Below are 21,445 nucleotides of genomic sequence, written 5' to 3'. Positions count from 1 at the left end.
CGCAAGAAAATAAATCTCAGTGATGTATATGGTGATATATATGTACTTTGATAATAAATTTCCTTTGAACTGAGTGTACATTAGTCTTTCATTGAAAAGGTTCACTTAACCCCTGAAGATCCACAATGCTGTAACTGCTGAAGATCATACACCATACTCTTGCCTTGTAAATTTCTCTTTTTACACAAGGTGGTGGCTGTGTTTTGGTATAAAATGACAAGCACTCTTTAGCACCAGTCCAAGCCTCAGTCTTTGGAAACAAGTCTAAATAACAAGGACAGGTTAGGCAAAAGGTCCTGAAAACAACAGAATGCATCTCAATTCTATACTCATTTCCTTCTCTTCCAGTCTCTCACACATGCACAAAACTTTTACCTGGCACCTCAACTCACCACATTCAATAAACAACCAGTTGTCTAGCAGAGAGCCAGCATGAGCCTAAAGGTACAAATGGTGACCTTTTATTCTATAACCATTCCACTCTATAACTGAGAACAATATTGTTAATCAAGTACTTACAAAGTGTAGCCACTCGTGGAAAGTAGATTTCAATAAAAATGAAGCAAAAGTAAAAACCAAACTTCTCTGTGACCAGCACCAAGATCTCCACAGTACCCCGCTTGCCCCTTCTAGATAAATTTCTGGTTTTAATCATTCTATTTTCCTTTGTCAGACCTTAATTGAAAAGTTGCTAAACTTTTCCACCTTTATGCTCTTTTTTTTTTTTTTAAAGTACTCCTTACAACAACTCTTTGACCAAGAATTTCAGCCCCTGTACAATATCACAAGTGGCTTGGTCTCAAATTCTATTTGATGATAACTGTCATGAAGCCCCTTGGGCACTAAACAAATGCAAAATGCTGCTGTCTACTAATTTGCACACAACGAGCTCCACAAACTGTAATGGAGGTAATGGAGCAAAAAGCAAACTGCTAGAGAAACTCAGCAGGTCAGTCAGCATCTGAAGAGGCAGAAGAATGACTGATGTTTTGGGTCGAGACCCGGTACGCAACTCCAAAACGTTGACCTCCTTCTGCCTCCACAGATGCTGCCTGACTTGCTGAGTTCCTAGAGAGTACAACGTCTGCAGACTCGTGTGCCAGCATGGTGATAGTCATCACAGAACATTTATTTGGTGGTGTTGCTTGAGATGCAATAAGCAAAATGTACTGTTGACCTACGACACCTGAGATGTGCAGACAGAAATTCTGGCTGAAATATTGCCAACAACCACCATCTCCCTTACCCAAAAATACCAAGTCCAGTTTAAAATCTTCAAGTGATACATTAAGTTTCAAGACAGTTCTATAGCCTAGAGCAGGTTACACTTGGCCCACATGAAGTTAATTATCTTCCAAGGCAGTCTCTGTAAGCTGCAAGTGTTTGAATGTGCTTCCCAGGATGGCCTCTTAGTCACTATGATTTTCCATTTAGCCTGACAACATTTGGCAATTACTGCACTGATCAATGGCTTAAACTAAAAGGCAGGTGGAATTATTCCAAATAGGTAGGAACAGATTTTTATGGTCCAGTAAAGGGATGGCCCGAGTTGTTATGGATCAGATATCGTTTGTTCATTACGTGCCATGTCGTATGATGCGGGTGATCATGGTCTTTCCATGACCATGATTGATTTTGGCAAATTTTTCTACAGAAGTGGTTTGCCATTGCCGCATTCTGGGCAGTGTCTTCACAAGATGGGTGACCCCAGCCATTATCAACACTCTTCAGAGATTGTCTGCCTGGCGCTAGTGGTTGCATAACCATGACTTGGGATGTGCACCAGCTGCTTATATGACCATCCACCACCTGCTCCTCTGGCTTCATATGACCCTGACCAGGTGCTACAGATTGCCCAAGGGTGACCTGCACGCTAACAGAAGGAAAGAATGCCTTACAGCTCCTTTGGTAGAGACACATCTCCACCCACCGCCCTGGATCATATAATGATTTAGGGCAAAGAACTATGTAATACAGTTTGAGTATCCCTTATCCGAAATTCCAAAATCCAAAAACTTTTTGAGTGCTGACATGACAAATGGAAAATTCCACAAGATGCTGGGAAATGCACAGGTCTTTTAGTGCCACAGATAATTCTGAGAAGTGACCTTACATATGTAATGAACAGAAGTTAATGAAAAATAGAAAAACACTGCATAATGTGAAAATGAAGGTCTCGATCGTGTATTGAAAGAGTGGATTCGTTCGCATCAGAGTGAACATATGTCGCTTAATCATGAAACAAGCAAATATCTATCATGACAAACTGGAAATTGAGGGTAATTGTTTCATGCACAAAATTATTAAAAATAATAATTTTGCTGTGGAATGGGTGGCTGTGTGAAGTTGATGGTGGAGGCTGGAATCTGGTAATAGACATGTTCGGGGGCAGTCACTCAACTGTGACGGTCTGTGGAAGACCCAGCTCTATCATGTCAGACTGTGCTCCAACTATTCACTCTGTGACCTTCACACCAGCTGTAACTGAGCTGTATACATAAAGTAAATGGATTCCGTGTATAAACTTGGGTCCCATCCCAAAGGCATTTTATTTTATGGATGCATATATTCCAAAATCCAAAACACTCCTGGCCCCAAGCTTTTCGGATAAGGGGTGTTCAACTTGTACTATCAAACCAAAAATGTCCTTCCTGCATTAGTAGTGCCCCAAGTTCACCAAAAACCACAAAGCTGATTAAATGTCATGGGAATCTTTCAAATTAAATTACAAATTGAGGGGTATAGATAGAGCTCTACAGGTTGCTAGCCACATCAGTTATATCCTATTTATACATTAATTAGACTTTAAGTTATTCTTCCTAATTAGTGAAAGTAACCAAAATAAAACAGAAGTTCACATCAACACGAGGAATTCTGCAGATGCTGGAAATCCAAGCAACACATATCAAAGTTGCCGGTGAACGCAGCAGGCCAGGCAGCATCTCTAGGAAGAGGTGCAGTCGACGTACCTCTTCCTAGAGATGCTGCCTGGCCTGCTGCGTTCACCAGCAACTTTGATGTGTGTTGCTTGAAGTTCACATCAAGTCTCTTGTGGTATCAAGTAAATGTTTTACTAACAATAACTTGCAAGTCACCTTTACCACAAAACTCTTTACAGGATCTACCTAATTAAATATGACAGCAAGTCACAGAGACATGCGACATGGAAAAAGGCCATTCAGCCCACAACAGCCATGCTGTACAGTGGGCACCCATCCACACTAACCCCATTTTCCAACCCTTAGTCCATACCACCCCTCCCACCACCATGGCAAAGCGATTCATGTGGTCATTGAGAGACTTCTAAAATGAAGAGACTCTGCTTCAACCACACTCTCAGGCAGAACCTTCCAGGAACTTGGCACCCTCTGGCTTTGAAACAGTTCCCCTCATGTCCTCTCTGAATCCTTTCCCCCCAGTCCTGAATCAACATCCTCTTGTCTACTTTTGTTATGGGGAAAAGTTTTGTGCAGTCTGCTCTGTCTATACCCCTCAATTTTAAATAGCTTCGTGACAACCCCTCAGCACTCAGGTAAAACATATCTAGTTTCTCCAGCATCTCCTGGTAACTGAAATGCTCCACCCAGGCATCTTGGTGAATCACCCCTCTCCCCTCTCTAGTTCTACCACACCCTCCCTGTAGTGTGCACCCGCAGCCACACACGGTACTCCAGCTCAGAACGAACCTGTAATAAATGTATTCTGTATTGCGTAACAAGTGAAGGCCTGCATTTCGCAAGCCTTCCTAACCATAATGACTGCCTGTGCTGCCACCATCAAGGATTGCTGGACTAGTACTCCAAGTTCACTCACGCTCCTTAAAACCCTTTCTTTCATGCTATATGCCCTAACCTCATTGTTGTTCCCAAAATGCATCATCCTCCCACTGTTCCACTCGTATACCTAGTAAAGTGGCCACTGAGTGTACAATCACTAGCAGTAGAGGCATCAACATCCATACCCCCTTCCTCTTCTCCCGAGTACACAAGTGTAAATCCATGCCTTTGCCATTGATATTTTCCAATTGACCCAACAGCAATAATCCCTTCCTCGCATTACCTCCTTCTTCCTCTTCTTCATTTTTGGAGTCTTGTTCTCTTTCTGTTTCCTTGGTTTCCTTTTTTTCTTCACTTTGGCTGGTTCTTCTTCTGGAAACATTGGTTCACGGCTTTCCTCTTCCTCCTCCTCCTCCTCCTCTTCCTCTGAAAATTCAGATGGAAATTCAGGGTTTCAGCGATGTGTACCATGGCTTAATGCATCAGATTGGAGAACAGCTTACTTCCCACAGATTTAAAAAAAACATTTTTAAAATTAAGCAGAGGTAGATGTAAATACACGGACTTTCAAATGATCTATGATCTAAATTACCCCAGTTACGCATTAAGAAAATAGCCAACAAACACATCAGAAATTGAGACTTTAAGCCCATAAAGCATTATATCTTGCAGGTCTTACAATATTAAAGCAATAACTTCCATTTATATAGTACCTTAGTTGTTATAAAATACCTCAATATCACACAAGAAAAAAGGAGCTTGAGGTACAATGAGGGTTAGTTAACATCAGGCAAGTAACCAAAAGCACAATCTGGAAAAAGTTTAAGGAGCATTTTCTAAAGGAGGTGAGAGGCAGACAGTTAAAGGCACTTTAGGACAAACTTCCAGAGGCAAGGGCCTAATTAATTAGGGCTTGTTCACCCATCACACCCACCAAAAGTCAAGTGAGGGACATCAGGGATGACAACAGAGCAAAACAAAGACATCACGGAGGTTCCCTGGAATGGAACGAGACTGAGGATGGACAAGAAATGGGTGATGCTCTATGGGACATGCTTTACGGTGTGATGAATGAACAAGACGGTGAGAGTTAGGAAATGGGCAGCACAGTTTAGGAAATTTCCAGGGAAGGAGGAGAAGAAAATCAGAGTATATAGCTGAAACCAACAGCCTAGGTACAGACCTGCCCGATAGTCATCTTTGAGGCAGCTCATGTCCATGAGAGGGGCAGGGCTCACAATTCCATTTAATCCTTGAACAGATAATTCCAGAGTCAGATATTCATCTTGTTACCAACCAAAAGAAAACTGTAGAACTATTAGCAAATTTACTTTTTTAACAAGCATTTTCCTCCAAGTCACCAAGGAACAACAAAACCCCCCAGAATAGATGGCAGTGAAACTCAGCAATCATTGACCATAAAACAGAGTGCACCCAACCCAACCATCAAACCAAATGTCAATGTTGATAGTGTAGATGGCATTAATTACCTAGGGCATGGTCTTCTTTATGAACAGCCTGCTGAAAATCCAAACAAATAATATCATCTTTAGGAGAAAGGCATATGCTCTCCTCCTAAAGCTACGCCCTTTACCCTTTCAGTCTGGCTGAGTGATGCCACAACAACAACCCCTCACTCAATGTCAGAAAGACCAAGGAGCTGAGTAATGACTTCAGCGACTGGAAACTTGGGGTCCACGAGCTATTTCTCACCAGGGGTGGAATCAGAGGTGGAGAGAGTCAGCAATGTTAAAACCCTAGGTGTTATCATTTCAGAGGATCTGTCCTGGGTCCTGCACTTGAGGATGGCAGTGTCTCTACTTTCTTAGAAGTTTGCAAAGATTCAGCATGTTATCTAAAACTTTGACAAACTTCTATAGATGTGTGGTGGAGAGTATATTGACTGGTTCATATGGTCTTGTATGGAAACATCAATGCCCTTGTGCAAAGAAAGTAGTGGATACCGCCCAGTCCATCACGGGTACAGCTCTCCTCATCACTGAGCATATCTGCGCGGAGTATTGTCACAGGAAAGCAGCACCCATCATCAAGAACCACAACCATCCAGGTCATGCTCTCTTCTGCCATCAGGAAAAAGGTACAGGAACCTCAGGACCCACACCACCAGGTTCAGGAACAGTTATTACCCCTCAACCATCAGGGTCTTGAACCAAAGGGGACCACTGCACTTGCCCCATCACTGAACTGTTCCCACAACCTATGGACTCACTTCCAAGGGTTCTTCACCTCACGTTCTCAATATTTATTGCTTATTTCTTTTTTTTTGTACTTGCATAGTTTGTTGCCTATTGCACATTGGTTGCCTGCCTGTCCTGTTGAGGTCAGAATTTCATTGATTCCATTGTGTTTCTTGGATTTACTGTGAATGCCCAAAACTTGGGGTTGCATATGGTGACATATATGTACTTAGATAATAAATTTACTTCAAACTTTGAACTGTCCATGCTGCACAGTGAGTCATAATTAGGGAGCAGCACTGTAACTTAGCAGTTAGTGTAACACTTCGCAGCACCAGCGATTGGCATTCAATTCCCACTGACACCTATAAGAAGTTTCTACTTTTTCCCCCAAGACCACGTGGGTTTCCTCGGGCTGCTCCACTGTCCTCCTGCATCCCAAAGGTGTGTACATTAGGATTAATAAATTATGGGCGTGTTATGTTGGTGCCAAAAGCACAGCAACACTTTCAGGCTGCCCAGCACAATCCTGGCTGATTATAATTTCCAATTTTAAATTACCCAATTATTTACAAGAAGTGAAATGTCTGGGTCATTCATTTACATTCAAGGACAAGAGCCTGGTCAGATTTTACCCAACTTGAAACCCTTACATCGTACTGCTGTGCAAAGTATTGTATAAATGCAATCCTAATTTTCATGCAAGTATAAACCTTCCATTACACAATAAAAGGAAAAACAGAAACATAAACCTCTTCGAGACACATGAATGAATAGCAAGTTCCAGTTTTGCCACCCCTCATTTAAAAATACAACTTCACTCAATTCTTTAAGTAGTGACTCACAGAATAGTCTGGCTCTTTACAAACAAGCAACCAGTTTTAAAGGTTTCAGGGCTGAATACGGTCTAAACTATTAAAACTAGTGGAAAGAACGCTTGTCCTAGGGTTCAGTGAGATGTGAAATAATGACTCTGCCACTGTGGTAAAAGCCCCCATACAGCAGAACCCTCTCCAAGTCCTATCATTATTTACCTTTCCTGTAACTGTGTAATAACATTAGATTATAAAAATTAGGCCATTCAGCCCATCAAGTCCATGGTTGACTTTCCCCCCTTCTACCCCATTATCCTGCTATATCCCCATAACCTTTACTCATCAAGAATTATCAACCTCCACTATAGATATACCCATGACTTGGCAACCACGGCCATCTGAGGCAATAAATTCCATAGATTTACCACTCTCTGGCTGAAGAAATTCCTCATGTCTGTTCTTCAGGGACATCCTCATTAGCGCGTAGTTGAGTTTGGGAGTAGGTCTGACCTCATCACTTCACGGCTGAGTCTGGGAATTTGCTGCACGTTAATAGGTTGTACTGTTTCCTACTTGGCAGTAGTGGCCATTCTTCAAAAGCATCTAGTTTACATTCAAGTTTATGGTCATTCAACCCTACAACTATAAACGTGTATAGCACCAAATGTAACAATACTCCTCTGGTGCAAGGTGTAAAAGATAGTTCATATAACTCACACACAACACATGAAGTAATGTATAGCCTGGAAGCAATTTAGGATATCCCGACACATGATAGAAACATGGGTCTTCCTTCAAACCAACTTCAATGTACCTCACAGACCATAATGCAAGACAAAAACAAACATGCTGGAAGAACTTAGCCTGTCAAGAGAAACCAGTTAGTGTTTGATGCAAACACCCTTCATCAGAAATGAAAGAGGAAGAAATCAAATCAGAAATTAACAGAGCAGGTGGCAAAAGCAATGGGTGGAACAAAAAGGTATCAGTATTATCAGTCACAAACAAGAGGAAATCTGCAAATGCTGGAACTCCGAGCCCCACACACACACACACACACACACAAAATGCCAGAGGACTCAGCAGGTCAGGCAGCAACTATGGAAATGAAAAAACAGTCAATGTTTTGGGCTGAGACCCTTCTTCAGGACTTGGGGGGGGGGAAGAAAAGATGGGAAGACAGCAAGAAGATGAGAGGGAGGAGGAAGAAGCACAAGGTGGCAAGTGATTGGTGAGACCGGAGAGGGGGAGGGGTGAAGTATAGCTGGTCTGTGGTAGCAGGTCTGGGTGAGCATGTGGTCAAAGAGTTGGAGGGGATAGAGAGATTACAGAAGGTGAGTAGTGAGAGAGGATTCCACTGAACACCTGAAGGGAAGATTTAAACTTCTTCAGGCTGGGCATTGCTAGAAGAGGGTTCACGGTGTAGAAGTCGAATTACAAACACAAGAAAGCTCCCTTGCCTGCTCGGTGTGTTTCAAGGACTGGGTGTTGTATTGACTGGCCAACTGGGAATTGCTGAGGAGACCAGATTGCCAAATTGAGGGGGGGGGGGGCAGGGAAGGAATGGCATGGACAGTCAGTACTGATACAAACAGAAAGGCAACTGACGCTGATAAATTCAACATTGAATACCACAGGCTACAATGTGCCTAAGCAAAAACTGAGGTGATATTAATTAGTTCACATTGAGCCTCATTGTAACTGTGGCCTGATTGCCACAAACCACAAAGTCACAGTGGGAGTGGGACAGTGAATTAAAATGATAAACTCAGGTTTGAGAGAAGATACCCACAGAGTAATTCTCCAAACTGTTCTTAGTTTCTCCAATACAGACGAGACACATTAAGAACATCGAATACAGTAGACTAGACTGGAAGTGGAAATGGATCACTGATTCACCTGAACCGCAATCTAACTTGGTTAATCTTGTGAGCAAAGTCACCTCACATGCCATGAAAACAAACCCAAACATACCCATTTTAGCACAAAGATTCAGTGTAGATTTCAAGTACTTCATTAACAGAGTAGCAAGCTACCATCAGATGGAGCTGTTCAAATTCAGTGTTCCAAATACAAAATAACACTCTTATTCAAAGTTAGCTGCAACTACTTCATGACATAATATGCATTGTATTCATATTTTGCAATCAATGAGAGCTTAGAAAGATAGAGGGCTATAGGTAACCCTAGGTGATTTCTAAAGTAAGTACATGTTCGGCACAGCGTTGTGGGCCAAAGGGCTTGTATTGTGCTGTAGGTTTTCTATGTTTCTAATTAGAGTATTCTTTGCAATGAGAGTATAGACTTTTAAACTACATATATTTTACTCTCCATGACAGCTATTCCCAGAAATAGGTTAGATATACTGTATAAAGTTCTTTCTGTACTGTCCCATCAAACATCCTTAGAGTATCACAGTAAAAGTTGAATACAAAGTATTCCTGAGTCAAACCTCACAGGGAAGACAGTAGCAAAAAGATACAGAGTAAAGCCTCACTTTAGCCCAGGGTTGATACAGCACAGATTAAAGGTCTTTCCACAGTATTCCACCACACATTGATGAGCCAAATGGCCAATTCTGCTCTTATGTCTTACGGTCTTCCATTCCCAGGGTGGGTACCAAACCCTAGGCTTAGCCCGCACTGCGCAAAGATCTCAGGCAAGCCTTTGGCACAGTACTGTAGTAATTTTATGTATTGCACTGTGCTGCTGCTGCAAAAAAAAAACAAATTTCATGATATATGTGAATGACGACAAACCTGATTCTGATATGGTTTTCCATTGTTGACAGAGAGTGGGGAGCAGGCAGAGGGGAATCACAGTTTGGAAAAGGGGAAGAGGAGGGGAGGGAGTAGGAAATACCAGACAGAATTTGTAACGATCAATAAACCAATTGTTTAAAGTCAAATGAGTGAATCTGCACCCTCACCACCCTCCCAGCCCGGCATTCCTCCTCTGCCACCTGTCCCACACCCCGCTCCTGGCTCTCCACTCTCACCATTCCCAATCTTTGCTCTGGCCAGATTTACAAACTCTCCGCTCCACAGTGACAAATACAGTACTGTGCAGAAGTTATAGACGCCCTAGCCAAATATATATGTCCCTAAGTCTTTTGCACAGTACTGTAGCTCCTAAGAAGAGAGCATAATTGATGGGCTGTGTAAACTCCATATTCCCAATCAATTCTCCTCAGTGGAATTCACAGCAAGATTTCCATTCTTAAGTATTCAATATTCCTTCATGAATATTCTTGGCTAATTAAAGAAATGAATGAATCCTGAACACTTTGCCTCTCAAACTAACTGAATTTCTTCCCCTGTTGGGACTTGAGGACCCAAGTTATAGGGAAGGGCTGAACAGGTTAGGACTTTACTCACTGGAGCAGGAGATCTTATAGAAGTATACAAAACTATGAAGGGTATAGTCAGGGTGAATGCGTGCAGGCTCGTTCCCTGTAGCTTGGATGAGACTAGAGCTAGAGGTCATAGGTTTAAGGTGAAAAGTAAAATATTTAAGCAGAAACTTCTTTACTCAGTGGGTGTTGCGAGTTACCAGTGGAAGTGGCAAATACAGGTTCAGTTGTAACATTTACGAGAGGTTTAGATAGGCACATGGATGGGAGGGTTTTACAGTGATATGGTCTGGGCACAGATAGATGGGACTAGCAAAAGATCAGACAAGACTAGATGGGCCAAGGGACCTGTTTCTCCACTGCAGTACTTCCTGACTCTAAACCTTTATAGCCTGCATATCACAGAGTAGTATATGGTGGCAAATGCAGTTATGTCCTTTGAAATTTAAATTTAACTTTGAAACCCAATCGTAATCTTGGTAAAGTCAGTAGGCAGCTTGGAACTCAAAATTCTCCTTTAAAGTATTTTTAATTTGGTCACACACGCAATGTGGATGCCAATGACTTGGCCACTATTTATCCTACAACTCAACTAACCCCTGATCTGAATGGACCCGTTTACAGGGCTGCAAGCCTGAAGTCCTCTGTGGCTAAGCAAGTAAGGATGGCAAATCTCCTTTCCTAAAGGAGTTGTGTTTTTACAACAATCCATTGCTTTCATAATTAGTATTACTGAGTCTGGCATTTTAACATCAAGCAATGCTACAAATTTAAGGAGAACATCGGGAGACTTCACTCTGACAACAGACAAAAATGCCCTCCACTCTCTGTGTCAGGTTTGCCACATCTCTGGGAAACCAGATCTACTTTACCAGATCATTCACATCTTCAACTTTTAAGTTACCTTAAGGTTTCCCAGCTGTTGCAAAGAATTCCAAACTTCAAAGTAACTTCATTATCAAAGTGTATACAAAGTGTATTCTTCATTATCAAAGTGTATGTCACCATGTACTAACTTAAGATCCGTTTTCTTACAGCCATTCACAGTCAGACAGAGAAATCCAATAGAATCAATGTCACAAAGACCAATGAAAATCAATGTGCAAAAGACAAACTGTGCTGAGGACATGATTTGTGGAATCCTTGAAAGTGGGCCCAGCAGTTGCTACAATAACTTATGCTATTGAATCAACAGTCCAGGCTCTGAATGCTAGTCCTATAGCTTCATCTAACTGTTATTAGTACCCTTGTGTTCTGCAACTGTAGCAATCCGTAGTTTAATAACGCTTTTAAATTTAAATACCCAGGTATCAAGTAACTCCATACAAAGAGGCAAGTAGGGATGGAGGTGAAAGAACATTAACAGAACAGAATTCATCTTGGTTGTAGCCAGTGGTAGACCATATCACATTGAGGTGAATCCTCAATTAACACTAGACAAATCTCTCAAGATTATAACTACCTGTGAAGCTGTTTGCTGGTGCATCACTGCGAGGCTGAACTATGTTTATCCTGCGCCGCTATCACAGATTCATTTAGCAATTGATCCCTCTAAATGGCCAAGGCTAATACCGCAAATTGCTGCTGGATTTCAACGGCTGTGCTTTATCTCATTGCTGCCCAATGTAATTAACCAAATATGCCCAAATTGTACTCCAGACCGTATTGATCAGTAAATAAATCTTCATCACCTTCAGTCATATGATTGCAATTTACTTGTGAGCTGTAGCATTTTTTTTAAAACATATCTTGGCAAGATGGTGAGACAGGAGAATACGTTTTGATCATTATGGGTTTTATTTCCTTCGGTACTGCTCACTGGTCATCTGCTAAAATGGTGCGTTTCAGAAGTGAAAACACCAGATGTCAGTGCCATGGAAACAACATCACATAGGATGGAATGGGGAGTGGTTTTGATGGTTAACGCGACCAATTGCAATGACATTTCAGGTTGTACAGGACAGTAACCCAACCAGTATCAGTCAGCTCCAACACGATAGGAGAGATTGGACAACTACAATCTGGATAGAAACCAGATCGGGGAAATGGGATAAGGACAAAAGGGAAAGAGCAGAGGGAGCAGGAGCAAAAGGAGAGGAGGAAAACAATTAGGCTGTCACCAGTCAACAAGTTAAAAAGTGTTAAATTTATACAGAATCTTTTGATACTTCTAAAACACGGGATGAAGACTGAAGCTGTAGATAGAGCAAGAAGTCAACGTACTGCAGATAGCTTCTCAAGTCTACTATCCATTTTAGCTAGATTGAAAACATAGAATAAACTCTCCTTAAGCAGAGAATGTGACTGCTGTTAAATTAAACTCATAAAATCTGGTCAGTGGTACAGGCAGTATTGGGGTGGGATTCACATGTATGTGGAAAGGTTGGTAAGGGCATTTTTCTACTTTGATACCCTAGGCCAATTAATGGTTTCCTGGTATTTTTAAGAAGATAACCAAGAGCAGCACACACAAATTCCTGGAGGAATTCAGCAGGTCAGGCAGCATCCACGGAGAGGATTAAACAGATAATGTTCCAGGCCGAGACCCTTCGTCAGGACAGATGATCAAGAATTTGACAAATGGGCACCCAACGACAGTGAAGGTGCCAATGCTGGTCCTCCTAGGCAAAGTGGTGTTGTGGAAGAGCATGGAAGGATAATCAGAACCATTTAAAAATAAAGCGTTTCCAACAATTACAATGAAGAAAATGCTGTTCATTGCTACTTAGCCAGAACAGTTAGAGTGAAGACACTCAAGGTCATTGACAAGCAAGGACCATGCATTAGCATGTTCAAAGACCCTTTTCATCACAGTATTGAGAATGATGAGACTGGTGGTTATTAACCTGCTGGCCTGATTTTGTTGACAAGACTTGGTTGGACAATTTTCCACATTGTGGGACAGATCCCTACTTTGCAGTGTACTGGAACAATTCAGAGAGCTGCTCGGCCGGCTCCAGGGGATGGCTTCAACAATGCATCTGGGATATTGTCAGAGCAAATAGCTTGTGCACAGCCACTTCTTGAGAGCAGGAGTGAATCAACTGGCTTCTGTGACAAAGAGCAGGTCAGCAGCCACAAAGGATGTTGTACTTTGTACATGGGTGCAAACGCTTCACTGACCCTCGGTGGCCACTTTATTAGGTACATGTATATCTGTTATTAATACAGGTATCAAAATCAGCCAATCATGTCGCATCAACTCAATGGGTAAAAACATGCAGGCATGGTCAAGAGTTCAGTTGTTGTTCAGACCAAACATCAGAATGGGGAAGAAATGTGATCTAAGTGACTTTGATTGTTGGCACCAGACAGGATGGCTTGATTATCTCAAAAACTGTTGATCTCTTGAGATTTTCAGTCTTTAGGGTTTACGGAAAATGGTGCAAAAGAAAACATCTAGTTCTGTGGGCAAAGAGGCCTTGTTGATGAGAGAGGTGAGAGGAGAGAGGTGAGAGGAGAATAGTCAGACTGATTCAAGCTGACAGGAAGGTGACAGTAACTCAAATAACCACATGTTACAACGGTGGTGTGGAGGAGAGCACCTCTGAATGCACAACACGTTGAACCTTGAACTGGATGGGCTACAGCATCAGAAGGCCACGAACGTGCACTAAGTGGCCACTTTATTAGGTACAGGGGGTAGCGAATAAAGTAGCCACTGCGTACAGGTCTTCTGAACTTGGCTCCTGGGCCTGCTGTCATTACGTTCAAGGGTGTTCATGGTGCTTCCTCCCAACTGCATCAACCCCAATAGGACATTTCAACTGCCCACCACCATCACTGATGAAGTAGGACACCAGAGCTTTGATCTAATATATAGCTCCATCAACTGCCTGGAGCTTTTGTCTGAAGTGCACACCATCCTGTGTTATTGTTATAGTTTCAGGTTCAGGTTCACTCCTCGTTCCCTGTTGCTTCTGTCATGCCCCTTCCGCCCCTTCATGAACGAGGTTTGAAGGTACTTGTAAAGCAAGAGATATGCCAGGCCCTGAGGTTATTGCTTGTGGTGGAGTACCGTATTGGTGCTAATGAACAATACAGTAGCTCACGGATGCCCAGTTTGAGCTCTTGGATCTATTTTCAACCATTCCCACTTAAAGTGGCGGTAGCTCCACAAACAATACTGGAGAAACCCAGCAAGTCAGGCAGCATCTATGGAGAGGAGTCAATGTTTCAGGTCGAGACCCTTCATCAGGATTCTAAAGGAATGGGGAAAAGAAGCCAGAATAAAGGTGGTATGAGAAGGTAAGGAGCACCAGCTGGCTGGAGATAGGTGAAACCAGGTGAGGGGGCAAGGTGGAATGAAGTAAGAAGCTGGGAGGCGATAGGTGAAAGAGCTGAAGGAGGAAGTGGTCAGTGCTCTTTGTGTGAAGGCCAGAAATTTTCTCCATAAGGACTGTGGTCCCTCCTGTCAATGCTCGAATGGAAAGATGCATCCACAACAGATAATTCGGCAAAGGTGAGATCAAATATGTTCACCTCCAGTGCGGGATTTCTCATGAGCTGATCAAGTTTGGCAAGTTGGGGTCATACAACATAGGAACAGATTCTCTAGCCTATTACATCCATGTTAGTAATTGTACTTAATTATCTACATTTGGTCCATGGCCTTCTCTGCATTGGTAATTCAAATGCTTGTCTAGATGCTTCTGAGATGTACTTCAGAATCCAGCCAACTTCCTGACAGTCAACATTAGGTGGCAAGACTACGAGGTTCCCTATCCCAAGTGTGCTGCTGTGAGTGACCCTTCTGGTGTGTAAGAAAATGGATCCATCAGGCAGATGAAATCAGCAAGAGAGCTCCTTGCCCGAGCTCACTTAAGGATAAAACGTTATGGATCCGGAGTCATTGTCAGAGCAACCCAGAGCTGCTCTGGCACCAAGGATGGGAATGAACATAGCTGAGAACAAACTCTGAGAGAGCTAAAAGCTGCAATTCCAAGTGTGGCTGCGTCAGAACATTGTTTTAATAATCTGTGAAATAACTCTAGTTATGCACATCCCCAGAAGTTCACATGGGAGTCTTTACAGATGTAACTGGCTAAATGTGCCTTTGCCATATCTAAATCCAATGTCCAATTCATCAAAAGCTATTCCTTATGCTTTGTCACAGCATTTTGATAGACTTGAGTGGCTTGATGTGCCATGTTATGAGGCCCGTATTGCTTCAGATCTGGGTTCTCATAATGTCAGATTTCCTTCAATGCGGGACATGAGCAAACCAGGTCAGTTTTTACAATACTGCAGTAATTTCATGGTGATGGTGACTAATACTATATTTTCCTCGAGATCAGAGTTTCCAAACCATTTTTATGCCATGGACCCCTACCATTAACCGTGGGGTCTGTGGACACCATGTTGGGAACCCCTGTTCTAGATTATTTCATTAATTGAATTTAAATTAGCCAGCTGTCTTGGTGGAATATGAACCGCAATGCTGCTGCTCAGAACAAGATCTAGCAATGTACCTAGGGCCATGGTACACCCAGGAACAACATAAACACTAGAGTTCACGGCACTCAGCCCCTCCACAGCTAACCTCGGCTCCATATTCTCACCTATCCACAATAACTCTTCACCACCTTGCTTATAAGCAACCTGTCTACCTCTAAAAAGATTCTTCTTCCATTAATCTACGAGGAAGGGAGTTTCAAAGATTCACAAACTGCAGAGAAAAGTAGCTTTTTTTCTGTCATAAAGAGGTGACACCTTACCTATAAATAGTGACCCCCTACTCTGAGATAATCCCAGAAGAGAAAACACCCTCTCCACATCCACCGTGTCAACACTCCCCAGGACCTTATGCTCCCATCAGGAGGAAAAATACAATACATTGTTGTCTAGATACGGTCTCACATTGGTGGTTTTATCTAAATGAGGAATAACCTCTCTGCTCTTAAGGTTCATTAGTCAATCTGTGCAGGACAAAGGTTACATCGACAGCTATAAAGAACAAAAATATAGGCACAGAAGCAGATGGTTTAATTCCCCAAACCTGTTGCATCATTCAATGAGATATTTGTCAATTTGTAACCCAAGTCTATACAGTATAGTCATCTTTATCTCATTCTGCTCATTATCTGAGGTTGGAATATAATACTCAAAATACATTAAGCTTTTGAATTTCTATCATTTCTAGTTCTTCACTATTAATAAAGCACTCTGATCAACCCTGTTTGATCCTTAAAGTGGATGACCTCTCACCCACCCACAATTTGCCAGTTTTGCTCATTTGCTTAACGGACAGTGCATCTTTGAAAATTTAATACTTGCTTATACCTGCTCATAATGCCGTCTACCTCTCTGTTGTTGGTAAACTTGCTTATGAGATTCTTTTACAAGCACAGAATTCTGTAGGTCAGAAGGATAAATAATCCACATACTTCACAAAGGCCAGTGTAATTCCCACAGATATAAATGAAAGATACCTACAAGTGCAGAACTAGTGTGCAAAGCCAATGTGAGTGGAAATTAAAACCAGCAGGATGTATATGTATCAAGATAAAACAGGAGAATGCTGTTCCGAAGAGTTAACAGTCAAAATGTTCAGGGTAGCAGTTAACACTGGGTATACTTCTGACTAAACATGACTCATAGTGTTAGTTATTGGTCAATGAATGACACTGTTGCCTCCATGTCAGAAAATTGTGGCTTTGAGTTGTCCACTCCAAAGTTCTGGGCAAAAACTCCAACCTGGCTCTTTCATGCAGTAGGCACCGAGCTGTTAGACCAATCCATGTTTGAATGAGATATTAAACTGAGGCCCGAATGTCCCTGTTCAAATAGAGCAAACCTAATGGCAATTATTTGAGGAGCAGACATTCTATTGAAGCAAAAGCAAAATGTTCAGGCAGCATCTGTGGAGAGAGATAACCTTTTACAAGAAGAGATAAACCAATTAAAGGTCACAGCTCAGAGCATTAAGAACACCCATAGATGCTGTCGGGCCTGCCAAATGCTTCCAAACGTGTTTTGAAAAGTTATCCCTGATGTCCTTGTCAATGCTGATGTCTCCAATAACTTTGCACAAAAACACTATCAATTCATTGTCACAATGAATTACCTGACTCTTCTCCGAGCCAATTGGCTACCACATTTCCTCATATCCCAGCTAAACTTCAGAAGAATTTCACAGGCTACAAATCATCCTGGGGCATTCAGAGATATTTGTGGTAATAGATTTGATTTCCATTGTTCCCTAGATTTTGAAGAGGTCCCTGCAGATTGGCAAACTACAAATACAATATCATTTTCCAAAAAGGGAATGAGAAAGATAGCAAGAAGCAATAGGCCAGATAGCAAAAATATTAGATCCCATTTTAAAGGAAGTACTAAAAGGGCACATAGGAAGTTATAATATGGTTAATCAGAGGAAACGTGATCTTCTACCAGGTTAGTTAAAGGGGATCTAATAGCTGTAGTGCATTTGGTTTTCCAAAAGGAATCACACAAAAGGTGACACCACAAAAACTGAAAATAATATTAACATGGATAGAAAATTGGTTAACGGACAGTTAACAGGAAGTACAGATAAAGGGTCATCTTCAGGTTGATAAATGGCAAAGGACAGAGTACTTTAGCAATTTCCAATCTGAGTTATGGACGGACAAAGGGGGCAAATGTATTTTATACAAGTTTACTGATGCAAAAATTGGTAGGAAAGCAAGAAAATAAAGAATGTGAAATTATCCACTTGTTTGATAATTTGCTGGAAAAACTGATATTTTAAACTTTGTGTGATTAATGAATGCTGATGTGAAACAAAAATGTGTCCTCATACAAGAAATGTTAGCACACAGGTACAGTAATAACAGAGAAAAGCAAACAGAATGCAGGCCTTTTCTACAATGGGGATGGACTACAAGAGTTATAGGTATAAGAGTAAAAAAAGTATAAAGGTCTTTTTCTGTTGTGCAGGACTTTGGTGTTGCCAGATCTAAGAAAAGGTTACAGTGCGCCCAGAGGAAAATGAATCCTGGAATAAAAGGGTTAACATATGAGAAGTGTGTGTTGGCTCTGGCTCTGGGCCTGTACTTGTTGGAGTTTAGAAGAATGCAGTGGGGGGGGGGGGGGGGAGGAGGATTCTCATTGACACCTACCAAATGTTGAAAGGCCTAGACAGAATGGATGTGAAGAGGATGGCTCCAATAGTGAGACATTCAAGGATTAGAGGCCACAGCCTCAGAGTAGAAGGACTTCCTTTTACAGTGGAGACGAGGAGGAATTTCTTTATCGGAAGGGTAGTGAATTTGTGGAGCTCATTGTCATAGATGGCTGTGGAGGCAAAGTCAATTCGCATATTTAAAGCAGAGTTGATAGAGCCTCAAAGATTACGGGGAGAAGGCAGGAGAATGGGTTTGAGAAGGAAAGTAAGTCATCCATAATTGAATGGTGGAGAAGACTTGATGGAATGGATGGCTTAATTTTACTCTATGTCTTATGGTGTACTGCAGACAATTTTAGTCTCTACTTAAGGATATAGTTGCACTGGAATCTGTGTGGGAAGAATGAGTCCTCTGGGCCTATCTCTCTCAAGTTTGCAAAGAATAAGAGGCAGGATTCTAAGGGATCTGATATATTAGCTGCTGCAAGGATGTTTCGCCTATAAGGAAAATACTCATTTAAGATGAATTGAAGAAAGTTTTCTTTGTGTCTATCATTATCAATGTTATGACATTCTTGCCCAGAGGGCTGACGTAATTATGTACCAAGACGTTTTTTGTGACTAGCGGAATCAAGGGTAAACACGGGGCCGGCAGGAAAGTGGAGCTTAAGTCACTATAAGAACGCACGTAATATTCCTGAAAGACAGAGTAAACTTGAGGAATAATACCGCAAACACGAGAAAATCTGCAGATGCTGGAAATCCAAAGCAACACGCAAAATGCTGGAGGAACTTCTGCCTGTAGTCAGAAGTTCAGCCTGACTTCTCCCCTTCTTTTCCAGACCTGAAGAAGGGCCTCGGCCCGAAACGTCGACCATTCACTCTTTCCCAAAGATGTTGCCTGGCCTGCTGAGTTCCCCCAGCATTTTGTGTGTGTTGCTTGGGGAATAATATGGTCTGTTTCTATGTCCTCGTCCGTGTACATATGGTGTGTGGGTGTGGGGATGTCCTCCATGCAGTCGCGCATCTGGACATATCATTCATGGCAACTGGTTCTAAATAAAGCAGACGCTTGGGCGAAATATTAACGAAGATCTTATCACCATCAGTGAAGAGTGAAAATAAAAAAGGAAATTTAGCAAGAATGTAACATTCACTGACAGGCAATGGTGTCAAGCAACAGGAGTAATCCTGAGCGATGAAACATCTGAAACAAAAGATTTTTTTTCTCTCTCTGCCTTTTGGATATGCAGTAAGTAATTGCTACATTCAGTGCCGCTCAACCTAACCTATCCGATGTCTGCGACTGACCTATCACAAAGCTGGGCAATACTCTCCGGGCCAATGGGAGGGCAAAGATGGAGGCGGGGCTCCAAACATCAGCAGGGTAGGCTGCAGCCGGCTTTGTGACGTCATAATGAGCCTGCTTTGAATAACATTTGTACTTCACGGGAGAGATGGAGAGATGGGCAGCTAATGGGGCAAATTAGACCACAAATCATTGAATGCAAACCCCAAACTTTTACCCACCCCAGAAATGTCACTTACAAAACTTTTAAAAAACTACAGTTTCTGCCTCAAAATGCAATGCAAGGATTAGTAACTAACGGTGCGATATTTCAACATTAAAGCATTCCTCCAAAAAAACATTACTCCTACTCTGAAATTGCCCCCCTCTTTCATGTATCCAGCAAATGCAACAAGTAAAAGATCACTAAAATTAAAACCCGTGTTGAGATTAATCATTTGCATCTTGAGACTAAAAACAACAATGTTTTCAGACAGGCATGTATCCAGTGTGAAAATTGCAGCAAATGTCATCGCAATGTTAATTTATAATTATTGGTGGGGATGGCTATTAAAAACAAGATCACAGGTTGGTGTATTATAAAAAGCAATTACATTGCAATTTAGGTATGAATACTGTTTGCTCTATTGATTTATCAATTTTTAAAATAAACATGCAGAATTTCGGAAAAAAAATACGCAGATATTATATCATGAACTCCGGTTTGGTGAACTGTCCCCGTTTCTTTGTTAATATTCAACGGACTACTTTAACGGCCACTTTCTATTTTAAAGGCGCGGATAAGAATATTTTTCTAAAATTAGCAGAAACAAAAGATCAGTCTTGCGTTTGCATCAACCCTTTACTGGCTCCAGACCCCTGTCTGTCATCGGTTCGCATCGAGCACAAAGTGCCGGCGGCGGCTGTAAGGGAGCGGAGGCCGACAAAAAAAAACTTGCAAATTAGACCGAGGAAAAGCCCACCGAATCGCGGCTTCCCGCGGCCCTGACTCCCGCTCAAGCTCCTCCATACACTTTCTGCAGACACTCCGGGCTTGACCAAACCCTAAAGTTGCCGGTATTCCACTGCGGAGCTGTAGTTTCTTTCAGAAATATATGTTCTTATTTACATGTAGAATATAAAAGGGGCTGTTGCCTGGCTATTACTCTGATCTTTTTGCGCCAACAACTTGAGCATGAAAATGATTATTAATGAGAACCTCATCAGCACCTACCTGGGGCTCCCTCATCGTTTTCCATCCCGTCCTCCTCATTGCCAAAAGATGCCGGCATCATTGAATGTTAAGTTATATATATATATTTGTATTTGAAGAGAAATGAAGGTGTTGGAGGGGGTGGTCACAGAAAATTTACATTAATAAATATCCTGAAAAGGAAACATACATTTAAAGGAAGGAAATGCAAATAAGGAGGCTCTTTTTTAAAAAAAAACAACTAAATGAATAAAAGACAGGAGGGAGCTCTTGTTGGATATTTTAAGAAGGACAGAAGCGGATGGAGTGACTATATTGACAGATTTGTCAGGGTGAGGTGGAAAAATGGCCGCCACACACCAACAAAAAAAAATCTCCTCAGCCCCCCGGCTGAAAATAATCCAAAAAAAGAGACAGAAAGAGGGGAGAGAAAAAATTGGAACGCACATGCCCAGTTGTGACGTTTCGTCTGGTTGCCCCGGTAACCATGCATCCCATAATTATCCCTAACCTGCTAGTTATGGTAGTAGTTAACCAGTTTTTGGTGCTGGTAGAGTCTGTTGTTTGGAATGGGGGAAGGGAGAAAGTTTTCGTGTCTCTTTCCATTACTAATGAAATTTCCCCTAATTACTTTGAACTTGTTGTGGACACATTTCTATTTAAATATATAAAATGTTTAAAAATATAGAGCCAATA

General features: G+C 41.8%; 1 protein-coding gene across 2 annotated transcripts in view; it reads right to left on the bottom strand.

Moving 5' to 3' along the window:
• The window catches only part of chd5 (chromodomain helicase DNA binding protein 5), a 99,933-nt gene extending 78,777 nt beyond the window's left edge, over nucleotides 1–21,156 (bottom strand). Inside the window, exons 1-3 of one of the 2 annotated variants that reach the window (XM_072244857.1) lie at nucleotides 20,771–21,156; nucleotides 4,960–5,028; nucleotides 4,060–4,202 (exon numbers count right to left, since the gene is read on the bottom strand). In XM_072244857.1, coding sequence (XP_072100958.1) covers nucleotides 4,060–4,202; nucleotides 4,960–5,028; nucleotides 20,771–20,831 — 273 coding nt within the window. In that variant the 5' untranslated portion in view covers nucleotides 20,832–21,156. The remainder of the gene's footprint in view (nucleotides 1–4,059; nucleotides 4,203–4,959; nucleotides 5,029–20,770) is intronic. The other variant, XM_072244858.1, reaches the window with a different exon arrangement.
• Between the last annotated feature and the right edge of the window lie 289 nt (nucleotides 21,157–21,445).

This window comes from Mobula birostris, chromosome 27 (genome assembly GCF_030028105.1).
Source record: "Mobula birostris isolate sMobBir1 chromosome 27, sMobBir1.hap1, whole genome shotgun sequence".
In the NCBI taxonomy this organism is placed as follows: domain Eukaryota; kingdom Metazoa; phylum Chordata; class Chondrichthyes; order Myliobatiformes; family Myliobatidae; genus Mobula; species Mobula birostris.
This window is presented reverse-complemented; position numbering and strand designations above follow the sequence as displayed.